This window comes from Rhagoletis pomonella, unplaced genomic scaffold (genome assembly GCF_013731165.1).
Source record: "Rhagoletis pomonella isolate Grant_MI unplaced genomic scaffold, Rhpom_1.0 Rhpom_scaffold_00009, whole genome shotgun sequence".
NCBI lineage: Eukaryota > Metazoa > Arthropoda > Insecta > Diptera > Tephritidae > Rhagoletis > Rhagoletis pomonella.
The window spans coordinates 25,685,461-25,702,565 of NW_023458563.1; the positions used below are offsets into that span (position 1 = coordinate 25,685,461).

A 17,105-nucleotide genomic window follows, 5' to 3' on the forward strand; every position below is an offset into this window, starting at 1 on the left:
ACAAATTGCCGCAGCTTTATCAAGACTGGTTGATGCAATTGAAATTTTAATTGAAGTTTTCCAAAACAAATAAAATCTATAAACTCAGAATTTCCGCACAAAAATACGTAACTTTTATTTCAAACTTTTTTCTCGGAAATGTCTTTTTCAACCTCTAAATTCCCTTCAAATTTTAACTCGTCCTGAACTTCTAAAACGAACGAAAATGAAATACCAAGATGCTCTATCTTTTGGTCATATTATGTACCGACTTCCGGTTTCGACAGGAGGTAGGTTAAACTGAGCGTGAGTCAATTTTTTAAATGGAATATGCATGTTTTCATTACAGATTCGGATTCTGCAAGCAAAAATAAGTAACTTTTGTCGAATCCCTTTTTCTGAAATAAACTTCCGGTCGGTTTAAACCACTTCCGCTCGAAACCGGAAGACGGTGATGTGACCAAAAGATAGAATGCCCCCGACTTGGTAATTTATATTTTGGCATTTTCCACCTACAAAAAAAAAACATTTTCCTCCATTTTAGAAGGGGTTGACGGTTGTTTTGGGACACCCTGTATATCTTATGGTTTTCTTATTCACCTGGTAAAAATGGAAAATTGTATTGTTTTATTGCAAATTTTCTGCCATTGGCAAACATATATTTGTTGCAATTGAATGTGCGCCTTCAATTTCAATATCATTCATTATAACCCCTATTCTGCAACTCTTTCGTATTCGGACTTTGCTACGAATCGTAGGAATAGCATGCTGCAATTTTGTACGAAAACAATTCTGTGTCGGAGGGAAATAAAAGATGTAAATCGATGTGTGTTTGCAAGAAATATTGGTGGTGTTCATTTAAACCGATAAATTTGCCTTTCAAATATACATTTTTATCCACTGCTTTATATCAAAAAAGAATCTTTGTTGCCCCTTATCGAGAAACTTGGGTCCGGTTTAGTTATTTGTACAGTTATTTTCGGTTGTTGTGTCCAAACGCATAACCCGAATCCAAAAACTTTAACATACACGTGTAATCAAAGGATGCACATGTTATTTAAGATATGTAAATGTTTCAAATTTCCTACCACTAGCTGATTAATAAACTCGGTTTGCACTATGCACTTTTTGTAAATTTCGTTGTGGGTTCTGCGCAAAAATACTGTGGACGGCGCAGCCGGAGTGATATGCACAAGAAATGTTGTATACCTTTGACATGCGGAAGCCCCTCTTCCCCGCAACACAGAAAGGAGAATTCTACTTAGTAAGGGTTATAATCCCTAACGCGGCCGAAGGCAGAAGCAATCGCAACAGGTGGTGGACTTAACAAAGTGCATGTTTTCAATGGCTTTGAAGAAGCTGTTATTGCATTAACTGGATTAAGAACCAGAGCTTCATGCATAGGAGGAGTTCTGGCTTGTGGTTCCACAATTCATCAGAAGCTGACATAGATGCGCCCACGGTTACTATGCCCGACAGCTCCGCATACCTTTGTGAACCCATTGCCATAGCGCCCTCTTACTCTGCTGCTATAATTGCAAATGCATCAGAATCCATAATTTTCCTCAAAATATGTAAAATTAACCAATTTTACAATAAACTAGCACATGATGAGTGTTTTTTTTAAATTCCTTTCCACTTTATTTTCCTTCATTCAGCTAACAACTGATAGCTGGCGATGTTGTACATGTTTCCGCAAGGGTTGCAGCATGTGGATTTTTCGTTTTTCGTAGCGTAGCTACGAATTACGAAAATTCGGCTTCTAGAATAAGGGGATATGTCTTGAGGTAACTGAGTGGAAGGGAACATATCATTAAAAGAAATGCACACGTTATGTAATGCGCAACACGCAATTATAATTTTTGTGGTTTTTTCGGCAGAATAATGTAGTCCTCGTGATCCCATTATGCACCGAAAACGATTTTTCAAAACGTTTCAATTTTTAAAGCCCCTCTGGACTGCATCTCTGGGCATACGGAATGGTGTCATCAAATATGGTTGCAGTGGATAACCAGAGTCCCCTGTGGAGAACAAATTTTAAAAGTATCACCTATTATATTTATACTGTTATTTTTTAACCCTACCGCGGAGCCACGTATTGGTTTTCCCACTATGAAAATCTGCTTTAAGTAACTGTTCTGCTGTCCTGTGCTTCCATATAAAAGCGTCGTGGTTAGCATCTACATAAGTAATTATCATATTGTGATCACAAATCTGTTAATTATACTCTTTTGTACAATATATACATTTTTAATCTTTCGACTACATAATATGTAATAATATAACTTGGATTTCTTGACTACAGCCACCACACACAATCACACATATAAATTTGTACTGACCTTTATATGTATGTATGTATACACATATGGTTAGGCTTGATGAGTCTATACACAAATAGTATAACTATACTTACTGCCATGACATTTATACTATGAAATCCCTTCCGATTATGGTATAAATGTCTTCGGTTGAAACCAGGCGATCTAATTCGTACATGTGTACCGTCGACTCAGCCTATGATAACCGGTATGCCAAACTTGTTAAAGAAGTGCTCTTCTCCCTGAGTTCTTGTGAAGCGCACCCATTTGTTGCAAAATGTTCTCAAAAATGCACAAGCACTCCGTGATTACCTTTGCAACTGTTGATTGGCTCATTCCTGATCATTCGTTTCCAACCGATTTTTGGTAGCTACCTGTGGCAAGAAAACGAAGAAAAGTTGCCAATTCTAATTGAGCTGGCAGGTGAGTTTTCCGAAAAGTGAGCTTCATATGTATTTTTGTTTCTTCAAATATGTGTGAAAACAGTTCCTTGCCCATCCGGAAGTTCGCAACAAACCTACGTATTTTTTTAAAAATCAGTAATCTGCTTCTGGGAAAATACAAGAATTTACTTACTCGGCCTTCGGCAGCTCCAACACATTTGTTGCGTCCCTTACATTGCGTCTTTGGACGCCTAACTCCACATCGTCGGAACGTTCATCCTAAAAGTAAGCAACCGCTGCATACATTATAAAATTACAAATTTCGAACACTAAAACCACCTCTTTTTGAAATTCACAAATATTTCGTTAAAAAACAAGCAAACGCCAATGTAAACAAACGATTACATATATAAAGAAATGTATGTAAACAAAAAAAAAGGGGCAGACAAATATTCAAAAGTTTCCTTAAAAAAGATAAAAACTTTGAAAAAAGTATTTTTTTTTTGTAATACTTAAATTAATACATAGGGTAACTACGCTTTTGACAAATGCTTTCGTCTCACATTTTGTTACAACCTAAGCAACGTAAGGGTTGACGAATAGCATAGGGCATACCAATGCTAGACGAAATCGTCGGGAGACGATTCGTTCGTCTGAGCTTTCGTTCGCAATAGAGAATGAGGCTGTGAAAATCAAAGTATAGAATGTCACAAATATAAATCATACCCGCATACAATAGTAATTGCTATGAATTTCTACCGTATAAATTCAGGTCATGCATTAGTCGGAGACTCCCGTTGGTTATGGTGTGTTTAAAGTTCAGCCAGCGCATTCAATGGTCCATTACCCGGAGCTGCTACAATATGTAGAGTAGATTTTAGTGAGCCTCACATGCCACTGCCTCTGGCTACAAGCTGGATATCTGAATATTAGAAAATAAATAGCAATTATCTATTAAAATTATAAGAAAAGTGTTTGTTTACAAAATTACCTGTGCCACTCTGCCATAGTATGGTTGTTACTCTCTTTCATATCACAGTAATTTTGTATACAACTCTGAATCCGCAAAGTTCATGTTCCTTCTCATTAACAACCCTGACTAGATTTTACCCCTAAGGAGTACTCAAAATGGTTTATTACTATCTATACTAAAGTCCAGCGCAGGTGTATTTTCCGCATTTCGTTCAATAAGTACTCCTTGCATTGTACTCTACTCCCAACACATTGTTACTCTTTTTCCGCATACATACACTACTTGGCTTTGAGAGAGTAAATACTTGACGTACTTGCTATGACTCCACCAAAGTAGGTACTCTACTTTCTCTCATCGCGTACGAGAGATATTTGCTGTTGCCAAAAGGGAGTAGCAAATCTACTCTCTGTATACTTGTAGTACTGTAAGTACTTGCGTATTAAATTTCAATTCTGGTTGTTAGCCTACTAGTTGTTGAAAGTTCAGCCAGCGCGAAAGAGTAAAAATAGAATATGGAAATTGACGATGTAAGGAAATGTTTACGGCCTTATTTATAAAAAATAGCGTAGATTTAGACAGTTGTTTAATGTGACATTTTCATAAAACTTTTTTCTATAAAACTATTTGCAGTCATAAACCAACAGATAAGTTGTTAAAAACAACAACTGCTATACGAAATAAAATTATTAGTGGCAAATCAAAATTTTGAAAAGTGCCGATTTTCACATTCGATAGGACATGGTAGCGACGAGATGTACGAGCATTGTTTTCTTAAGAGCTGCATACTGATTTAAGAAATTTTTTATAGAAGCAAATTTATTTTCCATTTATTGTGCGTAATTTTATATGAATTTTTAGTTTTTCTTGAGAGCCTTTACAAATAAAAAAATTTCGAAATATGTACACACATACGCAGCCATATAACTTGATTTCAAGAGACGCATAACGATCACTGATTTTTTTTAGCAACGGTTGCGCTCAACTGCTGCGCCTTCTGAACCTACCCATTGATAGCTTTTTTTTTGATAACACTGTGCGACAGCTCAAATCGGTATTGAGTAAAACCAAATTCAAGAGATAGTTTTTGAATTTCATTGAGTTTTTTTAATAACTACTAAAATTAGAGGTGTATATATGTTTTCTTCGAAAATACTCAAGTACTACTAGTGAGTACTCTACTGTCAAATACCTTTTACTCGCAGTAGTTGCGGAAGGCAAAGTAAATACTCTACGCGTCTTGCTATTGATCGGTAGTTTACGTACGTTTGCAGAAACTGGTTTATGCTTACTCACACTTGACCCGAACGATGAGAGTAAAGGTGGGAAAGTATTTGGGCGGCGATCGGATGTCTTGTTAGTCTTGGAATTGCGCAGGAGTTTAGTATATACTATGCTTTTTTGCCATACCCACGATTGAGAGAAATAGGGATTGCGTCCATCGCGGTACCGCTAATCCGCTCTTTGTGAATTTGACAGAACCAGCTGTGTGCGTGACGTCATCTTGGTTCAATTGTTGATTGAAAACCAAATAACGATTTAACTGTGTACGGTTTAGTTATTTGCCCAATAATTTCAGGCTATTGTGTCCGAATGGGTGACCCGATCAAAAAATGTTACACACACACACACTTGTAGCCAAGGGTCTACACTTTATTGTAAAACCTAATTTGGTAATTTGCGATCGCTAATTTATTAATAAATTCGGTTTGAAAAATTCACTTTTTTGTGAATTTCGGAATGAGTTCTACGCAAATGTATTGTGGATGCTATAGCCAGAGTTATATGCACAATACATGTTGAATACCTTTGACAATAGAAAGGTGTACTGCACAAAAATACTGTTTATCGAGTTTACATTTCCAGTGTCAAAATGCTAATTTTAGACCATGTTCCAATGGTTTCCCAGGGGTTTCGAGGGATCAGGTGTGACAAAGTGTGAAGCGCGTTAATATATCTGCGTAGTTTTACACAATTATTGAAACATTACAAGGTAAAATGAAGTCTGCAGTGGCAAATTGTAAAAGTGAAAACAAAAGGCAAGCGTGCGATATAAGTAATTTTTTTTCTGTACATATCTACATACATATAACTTAATGCATTTTTCCAACATACGGCATGTGCTGAAAATCGTACTTACCTAAAGGGCTACATGCCCAAAATCATTGCTACGTGTTCCTATTTAATTAAACTTTGTATATTTATTAATTCCTGCAAAATTGAACCATTGATATTAATACTTTATTCCGCATATTTTCCTATGTGTTTTGGCATTTCTCTCTCTCTCAATTGCACCAAGATGTCGTAACGCAAAAATTTCGCTCAAAAATCCTCTCTCATGGGTGCAACTTTTTATTCTATCATTCTTGTGCCATACCAATATTAGTTGAATAAGACCGCCTTCGATTCGCAAATTTTCTGCTCGCAATGTTTGAGTTCCGCTTGCTTGCTTAACGAAAAATTTTTATCTGAATGCAACAGCCAAGTAAATTATTAGCGATGACCGATGGCGAGTTTGCTTGTACCTCATTGAATTCGCTCTTTTCGCTCCAAATGTTGGCGAATCGAAGGCGGCGCAAGAATGATAGAAAATAAGATTGCGCCCTCAGCCTTGCTGTGACGTCATGAACGAAACAGTATGAATAGCAGACAAAGAAGTGGGAAAATTCCATACAAATGATAAAGAAAATTGCGAACACTCACTTAAAATTGTAAAATAAAGAATATATATTAGTTTATTATGAGTATTATTGGAAGAAAAAGCTAAATAAATGTGCCAGGCATATATGTGACGAAAAGCAACCTAAAAGTATGTTCACATATCAATATTATCTCAATCAAAGCTCGTTTTTTAATCTCACCGTTTACACAGGCAAATCTCAGATTATTAGCTGTCAAATTTGTTGTGCTTGTTATTCTCACATCCCAAGGAAAAGTTATGTTTCTTCTCTGTGGCACCGTGATCACGTTTTTCTGCTATATTAAGCAATATAAATATATTTTAACTTAACATTTTATTAAAAATACCTTTACGAACCTCTTTTCCTTGCTAGCGTCCATTTTTGTTTACTTTTACATTTGGCATTTCTCCTCTTTTTCGCAAAAACAATCGATAAAACTAGGATGGACACCGAAAAGTTATCGGTTAAATCTGAGATTATTTTATAATTACAGATTAACAAGGGGCGAATTTTATATGGCTAATCTCTTGTTCTAATTACAGATTAGGGTGTTAAGCTCGAAAATGAGGATAATCTACTTATATATGAACCTAGTATAAAGTTGCCTAATTGGAAAAGCTGTGGGTCAAAGTATCTAAATGAAATCGAAGTGGTTTTGTGTTTTCTATTAAAAATTTTATTGCACACATATATTGCTGAATATCAAAAAGGAATTAATAAATAATAACACTCAGTTACAATTTTAGGGAATAGTTCTTATAAATAATGTTTTTTTGTGGTTGAAAGGACTTGATCGCCGGCAGGAACTTATCAACTTCTGTGCCAAAGTCACAGCAAGCGGAAAGAAAAAATAGTTGGTTATCAACGATTTGCCTCAAATATCGTTATTGAAACTCGCCACTGAACACTAAATTTGTAAAAATCACCTTTTTTTCTTAATTGTTAGTTTGTTGTTCTTTGTGGTAAACTTTCGTTTCGCTTATCTTATGACGTCACATCACAGAAGCTGCCTGTCAAACTCAAACCAAAAATGATAGCGGAACGTTCAGGGCGCAATTTTCTTTTCTATCAGTCTTGATGGTTTATAATTCAGCCTTCGTGGTCGAGAAGGCCGCAAAAAACAATTTTAAAAATATTAAGTTTTACAATAACTAAATAAGTTATTCAATATGGCCCGGAGTTGTAGTCAAAATAAAGTCGACTCTAAAGTTGACTGCAGCTTTTTGACACAATTTTCGACGGTTTATCTGTCAACATAGCTGCAACTAGCTTTAGAGTGGGCTTTATTTTGACTTTAAGTACGGGCATATGTCTTTTTTAGAGCAACTTTTCAATTGGACGCTTACCATATAATTGTCGTCGAGTGTATATGTTGGACTTTGGACTTGCACGGCAGTACACAACAGGAACGGGCGAGGTTCGTTGCCCCCGTGCCGCGGCTGGATTCCGTGGAACTGTGCGATACGCATCCATAAACGCCCATCGCAATCGAGAAATGGGTCGCCATGATGATTTGTGGTCTTTGTTTTATATGCTAGTCGAGTTTGTGAACGGCCAATTGCCATGGCGAAAAATTAAAGATAAAGAGCAAGTAGGCTTAACGAAAGAGAAATACGATCACAGAATTTTACTGAAACACCTGCCATCTGACTTAAAGCAATTTTTGGAACATATACAATCGCTAACATATGCCGACCGGCCTGACTATGCTGTAAGTATGCCTTTATCATAAAACTTATTGATAATCTCTTCATTACTGCCGCATCATCATCATAATCAATAAAATATTTGTAGATGTTGATCGGATTATTTGAGCGTTGTATGAAACGCCGAGGTGTGAAAGAATCGGATCCATATGATTGGGAAAAGATTGAGACGGTTAATGCAACAACTAGTCAAAATACGAGTACTTTGCAAATGCAGGGTAAAAATGAGTTCATACACGGGAATATCACACAAATGACAGTGGCAGCATCTAACGCCAGCGGGACGGAATATGTAAGAATTTTTTTATGTTTTTGAAGTGAAACTTCTTCAGTAGCGAGGTGAAATAAAAAATCGTCTGGAAAGAAACTGACAGTTGGGATGCAAGATTAGTGCATCTCTCTCTTTTCACTCCTTTTGCCGCCTACAATAATATTTGGAATGTGTTATGGAAACATGATACAGAGCCTACCAAGACTAAGATAATAATGATTTTAAGATAAAGTTTAGATTGAAATTGAGTTTGAGAAAATACTATTGGCCCTAAAACCGTGTAGTTAAATTCATATAATTTCTAAACAAGAGGCCTGGGCTGGGAATATAGTCATATCATCTTTGTCGGTTCTGGTATTTAATCAGCCTGCAGAAGACGTGAAAGAAGTCTGGGCTCACTGTGGCCACAGCTTGAGCACATTCACCTCCTACCGTCGAGAGCGCTACTGAATTTTCTGAGATCGCGTGCGCAACTCATTTAATATTTTTATATATGAAATGAAGTGGCAACGCCAAAACACTGAATTGATATTCTTATTTTGCACATCTGGCAACTGTTGTTGCTAGAATGTTTTCTTATTCATTTTGATCATTCATTCTCACACTTTTATTTGTAATGTACTTTTCATTCATATTATTTATTAACTAAAATAAACATTCATATTTAAAAGTGGTGTCAAAAGTTGAATTTAAAAGATGAGTCTTACAACGGAGGATCTGAAGACAGTAATGGATGCGCCAGCAAGCGCGATTCGAGTAGCTGTGACGGAGGCTTCACAGAATGCTGCGGCGAATGCAAATGCAAGTCATCCGGTGTTACCCAGATCCGTTCAGTATTGCGGAATACAAATCAGAAGACAAATCCTCAGTGCAGGATTACTTCACACGTATGGATTGGGCTTTACAGTTGAGCAAAGTCCCAGAAGAGGAGCAGCACAAATTCGTGCGTGTACACATGGGGGCAGAGCTCAGCGCTAAAAATTCTTGTTAGCCCGAAAGCACCAGACTCGCTCAACTACAGCGAAATAAATAAATGCCATTTTGATCCGCCATTTTAATGGCTCGCGAAATCAGTATGCTGAAAGTATCAAATTTCGACAAAGTAAGCAGCAGAAGTGAGAGTCGATTTCCAAGTTTGCACTTCGTTTGAAAAGTGGCGCCGCATACTGAGAATATGGCGAATTCTTAGATAGGATGCTGGTGGAGCAGTTGTTGTATGGCGTGGAATCACGCGCTATTTGTGATGAGGTTATAGCGAAAAAACAAAAAAAAATTGCTTAAGCACACGAAATTGCACATACAATCGAATTAACGCAAAGTGCCACATCAGATTTGAAGTGCGAAGAATTGTTGCAGCCAAGTGAGCCAACGTATAAATTGGGATATGTGTCAAAACAAAAAGAAGTGCAAATTAGAGAAATGCGGATGCAAAACTCTTCGGTGCAAAAAGCGAATTTTAAGTTTGTAAAGACAGATAGGCGATTTACAAGCTACACGAGTCATAAGGTTAACTGCATTAGGCGGATTGTAGTAACCGCGACAGTGGGGGAAAACTTCACGACGACTAAATTTGTATATCGTTCAAGGAGATTGCGATACACTGTGCGGCAGAGAATGGATCTCGCAATTTGCAAGAGAAATAAATTTGACTGAATTGTTTTCGTCATCCAGCCAGATCAAATCCATAAATTCGACCACCTTAAGACTTTCGGTGAAAGTTGAGTGGGCCACCTGCAAAAGTAAAGCTCAAAGCGGGAGCAACACCAATTTATGCGCGGCCACGCGAAATACCAAAGACGATGAGAGATGTGTATGCCAAGGAAATAGATCGTAAAATTCAGTCAGGTTTCTACAAGAGAGTGGAGCATTCGGAATGGACCTCAACAACACATGTAGTTGCGAAAAAGAATGGAGGCATTTGCATCACCGGCAATTATAAGCCCACGGTTAACCCCAGGATGATCATTGACGAGCATCCGATTCCAAAAGCAGAAGATTTGTTTAACAAAATGAAAAATACTACAATATTCTGTCACTTAGATGTAACCGATGCATATACGCATCTTGCAATTGATGATGATTTTGCGCACGAATAACATTAAACACCGCGACGCATTAGTACTCGTGCGGTGTATGGGGCTACAAATATTACCGCTATATGGCAAAGAAAAATGGAGGCAGTTCTACATGGGGTGCCAAACGTGTTCAATTTCTTTGATGATATTTTGGTCTTTGCTGAAAATTTCGAGGAGCTGCTGAGGGTGGGTGTTGGAAACAACGCTAAATCGCATCAAATCGAACGGTCTGCATTTAAATAAGTCGAAGTGCGTTTTTGCGAGTCCATCAGTGGAGTTTCCGGGCCATCGCATCGACGCGCAAGGCGTGCATAAATCCGAAACACACATTGAAGCTGTATTGAACGCTTCCAAGCCGACGACATGCGAAGAGCTCCAACTGCTTTTAGGGAAAGCCACGTATTACGCATTTATTCCGGATTTGGCGACGAGCCCGCGGCCACGGCGAGATATGCTGAAAATAGACGTAGACTAAATGCAAATGCAGCGTTTTCTCGGCTAAAACAGACGCTGGTTTCACCTCAAGTTCTAATGCCATACGACCCAGCACTACCGGTACTACTTGTAACCGACGCGAATCAAATATGACTAGGAGCTGTGGTTTCACACCGTTTAGAGAACGGGACTGAACGACCAATTGCGTAAGCGAGTCGAACGTTGAATGCTACAGAACAGCGTTACCCGCAAATGGACAAGGAGGCATTGGCAATTTATGGGCAGTTCAGACATTTTTCAAATACTTGTATGCGCGTTATTGGATATTTGTCACAAATATTACAACGTGCTAAATCACTTCCAGTACTTTGTATAAGCAGAATGGCTAATTACGCATACTTCCTAAGCAGATTCGATTTCGAAGTTGTTTACAAGAGTTCAAAGGCAAACACTAACGCCGATTATCTTTCACGTGCCCATCTCCTACGACCGCAATCGTTGCAAATGAAGCAGATGCAGAAGGCATCAATATCGAATCCAGACGAATATGACGAGTTCGACTATTTCATGATTCGCCAAATCAATCAACTACCGTTAAGTTCAGACCGCATTGCAAGGGAGTTCAGAAAAGACGAACGGCTCGGCAAAATAGTAAAACTGCTTGAAAGCGGCCATTGCTTGAAGAGGGCAGGCTACAAGTCCGCAGAAGTCAATTACAAGCTATCATCAGGATGTTTGACGTTCGACATCGCGTAGTTATTCCACCAAAATATCGAGACAAGCTACTTGACAATTTACACACATCACATTTGGGAATTGTTAAGATGAAAGGGATTGCGGGCTCATACTGGCCGGGCATAGACAGCGATATAAAAAACATGGCCAACCAATGTGATTCATGTGCGAGACAAGCAAACAGACCAGAAAAAAGTAGAGATCACCATTGGGATTATCCCAAAGGACCGTGCGAGCGCATCCATATCGACTATGCGGGGCCGTTCGAAGGAGCGATTTTGCTGATAATCTCTGAAGCATATAGTAAGTGGTTGTAAGTGAGGATTACAAAGTCGATCACGGCAACATCTACAATTGCTTTGCTGGACGACGTATTTTCGGCTTACGGCGTGCCGCTAACTGTCGTTTCTGACAATGGAACAAATTTCGCTTCTGCAGAATTCAACCATTTCCTGACATCAGTCGCTGTTAAATATCACAAGTACTCAGCTCCGTACCATCCTGCAACCAATGGCCAAGTAGAGCGCAGCGTACAAACAGTAAAGAATGCATTGAAAGCGATGGGTACTATAAGCAGTTCATTGCAGAAAAAACTTGAACGAATTTTTAAGGCAATACACAAATGCACCGCACTCGACCGCGGCTCACCAGCACAATTGTTTATCGGACGCCAGCTGCGAACACGGCTGGATTTAGTTCGACCAGAGGAAATTTGGAAGAAGGTAGAAGAGAAGCAGCATCTGCAGTCCAAGGAAATTGTAAGAGAGTTCGAGCCAAATCAAAATGTTTCATTATGAAATACTCTTTAACGGAAAAGGGTAAAAAGGCATGTAGATCAAATACGAAAGGGCCCCATAGGGCATGAGAGAAAATCGCCTGGAGTTGATTATTGTAAATCGAGGTTTTCAACTAAGCGACAGCGAAGCAGCTGCTTCAAGTAAAGCAGATCTCAGCGAATCTGATCCGCAACGACTGGCTGTTGAGTCGGCGCAAAACAGGGCTTTACAACCACACCGCATATAACACCGGAAATAATTCCGGAGTCAAGCGAGGTCCCTTCAGCTCCACGACGATCCACTAGACAGAGGAAGGCTCTAGTTCCATTCTCACCGTAACTCGTGCAGAGTAGGGAAAAATGTTACATATGAAATGAAGTGGCAACGCCAATACATTGAACTGATATTCTTATTTTGCACATCTGGCAACTGTTCTTGCTAGAACGTTTTCTTATTCTTTTTGATCGTCCATTCTCACACTTATCTTTGTGATGTACTTTTCATTCATATTATTCATTAACTAAAATAAACATTCATATTTAAAAATATATATCTAACCGATTAAATATTCCCAATATAATATCCTCAATTACTTTTAATAATTATTATTAAATTATAATGGATAATAGAATTTTCTGCGGTATTAAACGTAAAAGCGGCGGCTGTGGTGTAGTGGTTAGCAGTGCGCGCTACCATTACGCAGGGCCTGGGTTCAAGCCCAGGTTCCGAATAATATCAAAAACAAAAGAGAATAAAAAGTTTTTTCTAGTAGCGGTCGCCCCTCGGCAGGCAATGGCAAACCTCCGAGTGTACTTCTCCCATGAGAAACAGCTCCTAATAATACATGTATAAACGTAAAAGAAATAAACCGGAAGGAGTTTCACTTCACAGCGCACTCATTTTATTTTGCTTACCTGTTTAAATTGTCGCCCATACTTTCAGCTACGACGTCGCAACGATATCGATACAGCACTAATGGTTTCAACTGAACCAGTAAATTTTAAAGAAAAGGTATTAAAACGGAATTTAGAAATACCCTCACTCATACATCCCTTAAAATAAATTTCATTACTTATAATCGGTAGGTCGATAAGAACTGCAACGCCACATCTCCGTCTCCACAAGTAGATGGTCTTTTGCACAATTTCAGCTCATGCAACCAAAATAGCGCTCATAAAGCACATCCTGCAACCCCCACACCGGTAGCTGCTTCTAGTAGCGTTCGCGGTGTCAAAACAACCGAACAACCGCAAGATCAACAAAACCTAACAAAGTTGCAGTCTCATTCACACCTAAATACATCGAAAACTCCTTCAGTCTTGCCAGCGACTGCTGTGGCTCTATCTATAGGTGCAATAAAAACAACAACAGCCGCTACGTCCTCTAATCGTGCGGAAATCTCGGCTCCGAGCTCTTCACCGCAGTTGTCTACACACAAACATCATAATCAAAAGCAGTACAACCAGCAACAGTATACTCATGGTCAAATACATACCCAGCATATGTCTAAAGCTCCATCTACGCCAGCAGTAGGCCAAAATTATACTTCCCCTATTCAGGTATCTACAATTCATTCGCCTTTAGTAAGAAAAATCATTTTTAAGTATGTAAAGCTTAAGGGATATCTTCTAAGAAGTATTTAGTTTTCTGCCATATTATTTTCAAGGGACGCCACCTGTTTAACTTCGAAAAGTATTGCATTAAATATTTTCATTTATGAAAGCAGAAGAGCAAAACAAAAACAGTCTTAGTAGCATTTTTCCAGTTAAAGAAGATCGTGATGAAGAAGAAGTTATGGCGGACGATAGATCTGTTTTATCGTCAAAAGTTTATTTAGAATAATTTTGAGTTGCGACTTTTTGATTGATGCGATATATGTTTTTAAAATTTTTTGTGAGCGTGAGTAAATTTGAAACTACTTAATAAGGACAGAATAAAACATATACTGGGAGAAAAAGTAAAACTTTGGAAAGTTTAACGGTTTAGAAACAAGCCTGATAAATCATAATTTGAAAAATTGCACAAGATTTTTGTTCTGGGCTACAAAATTCTCATTACACGAGCACTCTTAAGGTTAACATATTTATGGGTCAATAATCGATTACAACGCAACCTCAGTTGGGTTGCCAATGAGCAACGCCTTTGAATTGAAAATGTATATTATGAATAGCAACTATAGTTAAGAGCTATAAAGTCATTCCCAAGACAGCCGGTTCTACGTAACATAACGACTCGGGTTTTACCCGACCAAGGGCTGTTGTTTCGGCGATCTAACCCCGTTTATTTCGGCGAAGTATCACAGAAGTTGTTCGTCCATAGGGCTACATTTGCTACGTATTCTTCTGCTCAGGGCTGGCATCGATTCAAACCCAGGGCCAGAAACATATACCTGCTGTGTATGCCAGAGACTACTACACCACAACTCTACCTCAGTCAAGTGCAATGCTTGCGACGGGTGGAGTCACCTCAGAGTCTGCTCAGGACTACGCACCCATCGGCAGTGGACCGCATCATTCGTGGCCCCCTGCTGCTCAAATAGAGCAGCCTTCGCGGCTAACCCCAGTCCACCTGAGCTGTTCAACACACACACCACAGCACCACAACACAGCAACACAATAAACCTCGCCACAACCACGACAGACCACACAACAGACACAAACGCACCACGACACACACGCCGCCGCCAACAACTCCTGGTTCCTCCTACAATCTGCACGGTATGTCAGACCAGGATATTCCGTAACGTGACATCAGTCAAGTGCAACACCTGCCTTGGCTGGTGCCACTTTAGGGCATGTTTAGGTCTGCGCACCACGCGAGAGTGGACGAGGAACTACGAGGGCAAGTGTTGCGCTGCTCGGTCGCAAACCCCAATTGCGACGCCACCCACTACCACCACAAGGCGGCATCCTCCACAGCAGCACACACTGCCAATGGCGACAAGACAAGACACATCCCTCACGCGCTGCATAACAACACGTCTCCCGAACCAAATGAGGCTCCTTCAATTTAACTGCAACGGACTTCAGGGCAAGATCGAGGAGATCACCGTCTTCATGGGAAGGTATGGTATATTGATAAGTGCGGTCCAAGAGACGAAGTTGCACAGCAATTCAACATTGTTAATATGTGCCGGATACAACGTGCACCGTCGAGATCGCGAGCGAGATAATGGTGGTGGCTTACCGTTCATCACGCACCACACCGTACAGTATCGTCTTATTGAAGCAGACATCGACCGCAGGGATACCACCCTAGAATGTTAGGGCATTGCTATCCGGTAGAGCGATGTCGAGCTCGAAATATTTATCGTTTATATACCCCCTGTATCTAGCTGCCCGGCAGGATATCACCCTGATGTAGGTGCGCTCCTCAGAGGTGAGAACCGTAGTAGTTGGTATTTGGTGACTTTAATGTGCACCACGATCTTTGGCATTCAAGCCTGTCAAACAATCGTAGGGGAACAGACTTGGCTGAGCACATAGCCGATTCGACATTCTGCACAATGAACGACGACGCACCCACCAGGATTATGGGCAGCTGCTGCAGCTCGCCAGACAACAATTGTCATGGCTGGTCTGATAAATAGCGTATCATGGCGACCTATGCTGACTTTGGCATCAGACCATCTGCCCATAGTCATTTAGATCGATAAACCAACACATTGCTTCCGCTGAACACCGGACCTATATAAACTTTTCTAAAGCTGATTGGAAAGGCTTCGCGGAATGTACTGAGAGAACCTTCGCTGCGCTCCCCACACCAACCGACGCCCACCTTGGTGAACGGAAGTTCCGCAGGTTTGCCACTGCTGCTGCAGCTCGCTTCGTACCGGCAGGATGCATTACGGACCCCCGTCCAAACTTCCCTTCTGAAGCGGCTGTTCGCCAGGCCGATCCCGGAAATCCCCGTATCAGGGATCTCAACGCTGAGATTCGGCAGCTTGTGAACGAACATAAGCGGAAAAAGTGGGAAGAGCATCTGAAGACTTGTAGCTTCACCTCTGGTGGGAGTAAGCTTTGGTCAACCGTGAGGTCACTGTTCAATCCGACGAAGCACGACGACAGGGTCGAAATTTCTTTCGGCCACCATGCTGGAGAGACACTAGAAGCCTTGCTGCTCCCGTATTTTACGAACCACCAGACCCCAGCGAAGCATCATCCGTAAAGTGCACAGTACAACAACAGCACTTAACGCCATAAACACGCAGTTAACACGTGGCCTAAACCGCGACCGTCCCTGTGAGAGAACTATTCTAGTAGCATTGGACCTGTCAAAGGCGTTTGACACCGTCAGCCACTCCACGCTACTAGCAGACATAGAGGTCTCCTCTCTCCCACAGAGGCTCAAACGGTGATCGGCGAATTATCTGAGTGTTCGACACTCGTCGGTAATGTTTAGAGATAAATCGAGCAAACTCAGAAAAATAAAATAGAGGGTTCCACAGGGTGGTGTCCTTTCCCCACTACTGTTTAACTTTTACATTTCAAAGCTCCCTGAACCACCAGAGGGAGTCCCGATTGTCTCTTAAGCCGACGATTGTTCGGCGGGTCTCTCCCAGCTCTCTCGCTTCTTCACTGCAAGGAGCCTTACCCTCTCCCCTACAAAATTTTCTGCGACCTTGTTCACCACCTGGACATAGGAGGCAGACTACCGCTGCGAATTCACGTCGATGATACACCAATTCCGACGGTGATAACCCCAAAATACTCCGAGTAACCTGCTCTCCTTCTCTACGCACGCAACCGCTATTGTCAACAAAGTACAGAGCCG

At 40.3% G+C, this 17,105-nt stretch overlaps 1 protein-coding gene across 6 annotated transcripts in view; it reads left to right on the top strand.

Annotated features, from left to right (window-relative positions):
- LOC118745662 (tau-tubulin kinase homolog Asator-like) overlaps positions 1-17,105 on the top strand; it is a 570,828-nt gene that overhangs the window by 240,574 nt on the left and 313,149 nt on the right. For 5 of the 6 annotated variants that reach the window (XM_036479218.1, XM_036479223.1, XM_036479220.1 and 2 more), the window contains exons 4-7: positions 7,656-8,045; positions 8,129-8,332; positions 13,275-13,343; positions 13,418-13,891. In XM_036479218.1, coding sequence (XP_036335111.1) covers positions 7,656-8,045; positions 8,129-8,332; positions 13,275-13,343; positions 13,418-13,891 — 1,137 coding nt within the window. The remainder of the gene's footprint in view (positions 1-7,655; positions 8,046-8,128; positions 8,333-13,274; positions 13,344-13,417; positions 13,892-17,105) is intronic. The other variant, XM_036479222.1, reaches the window with a different exon arrangement.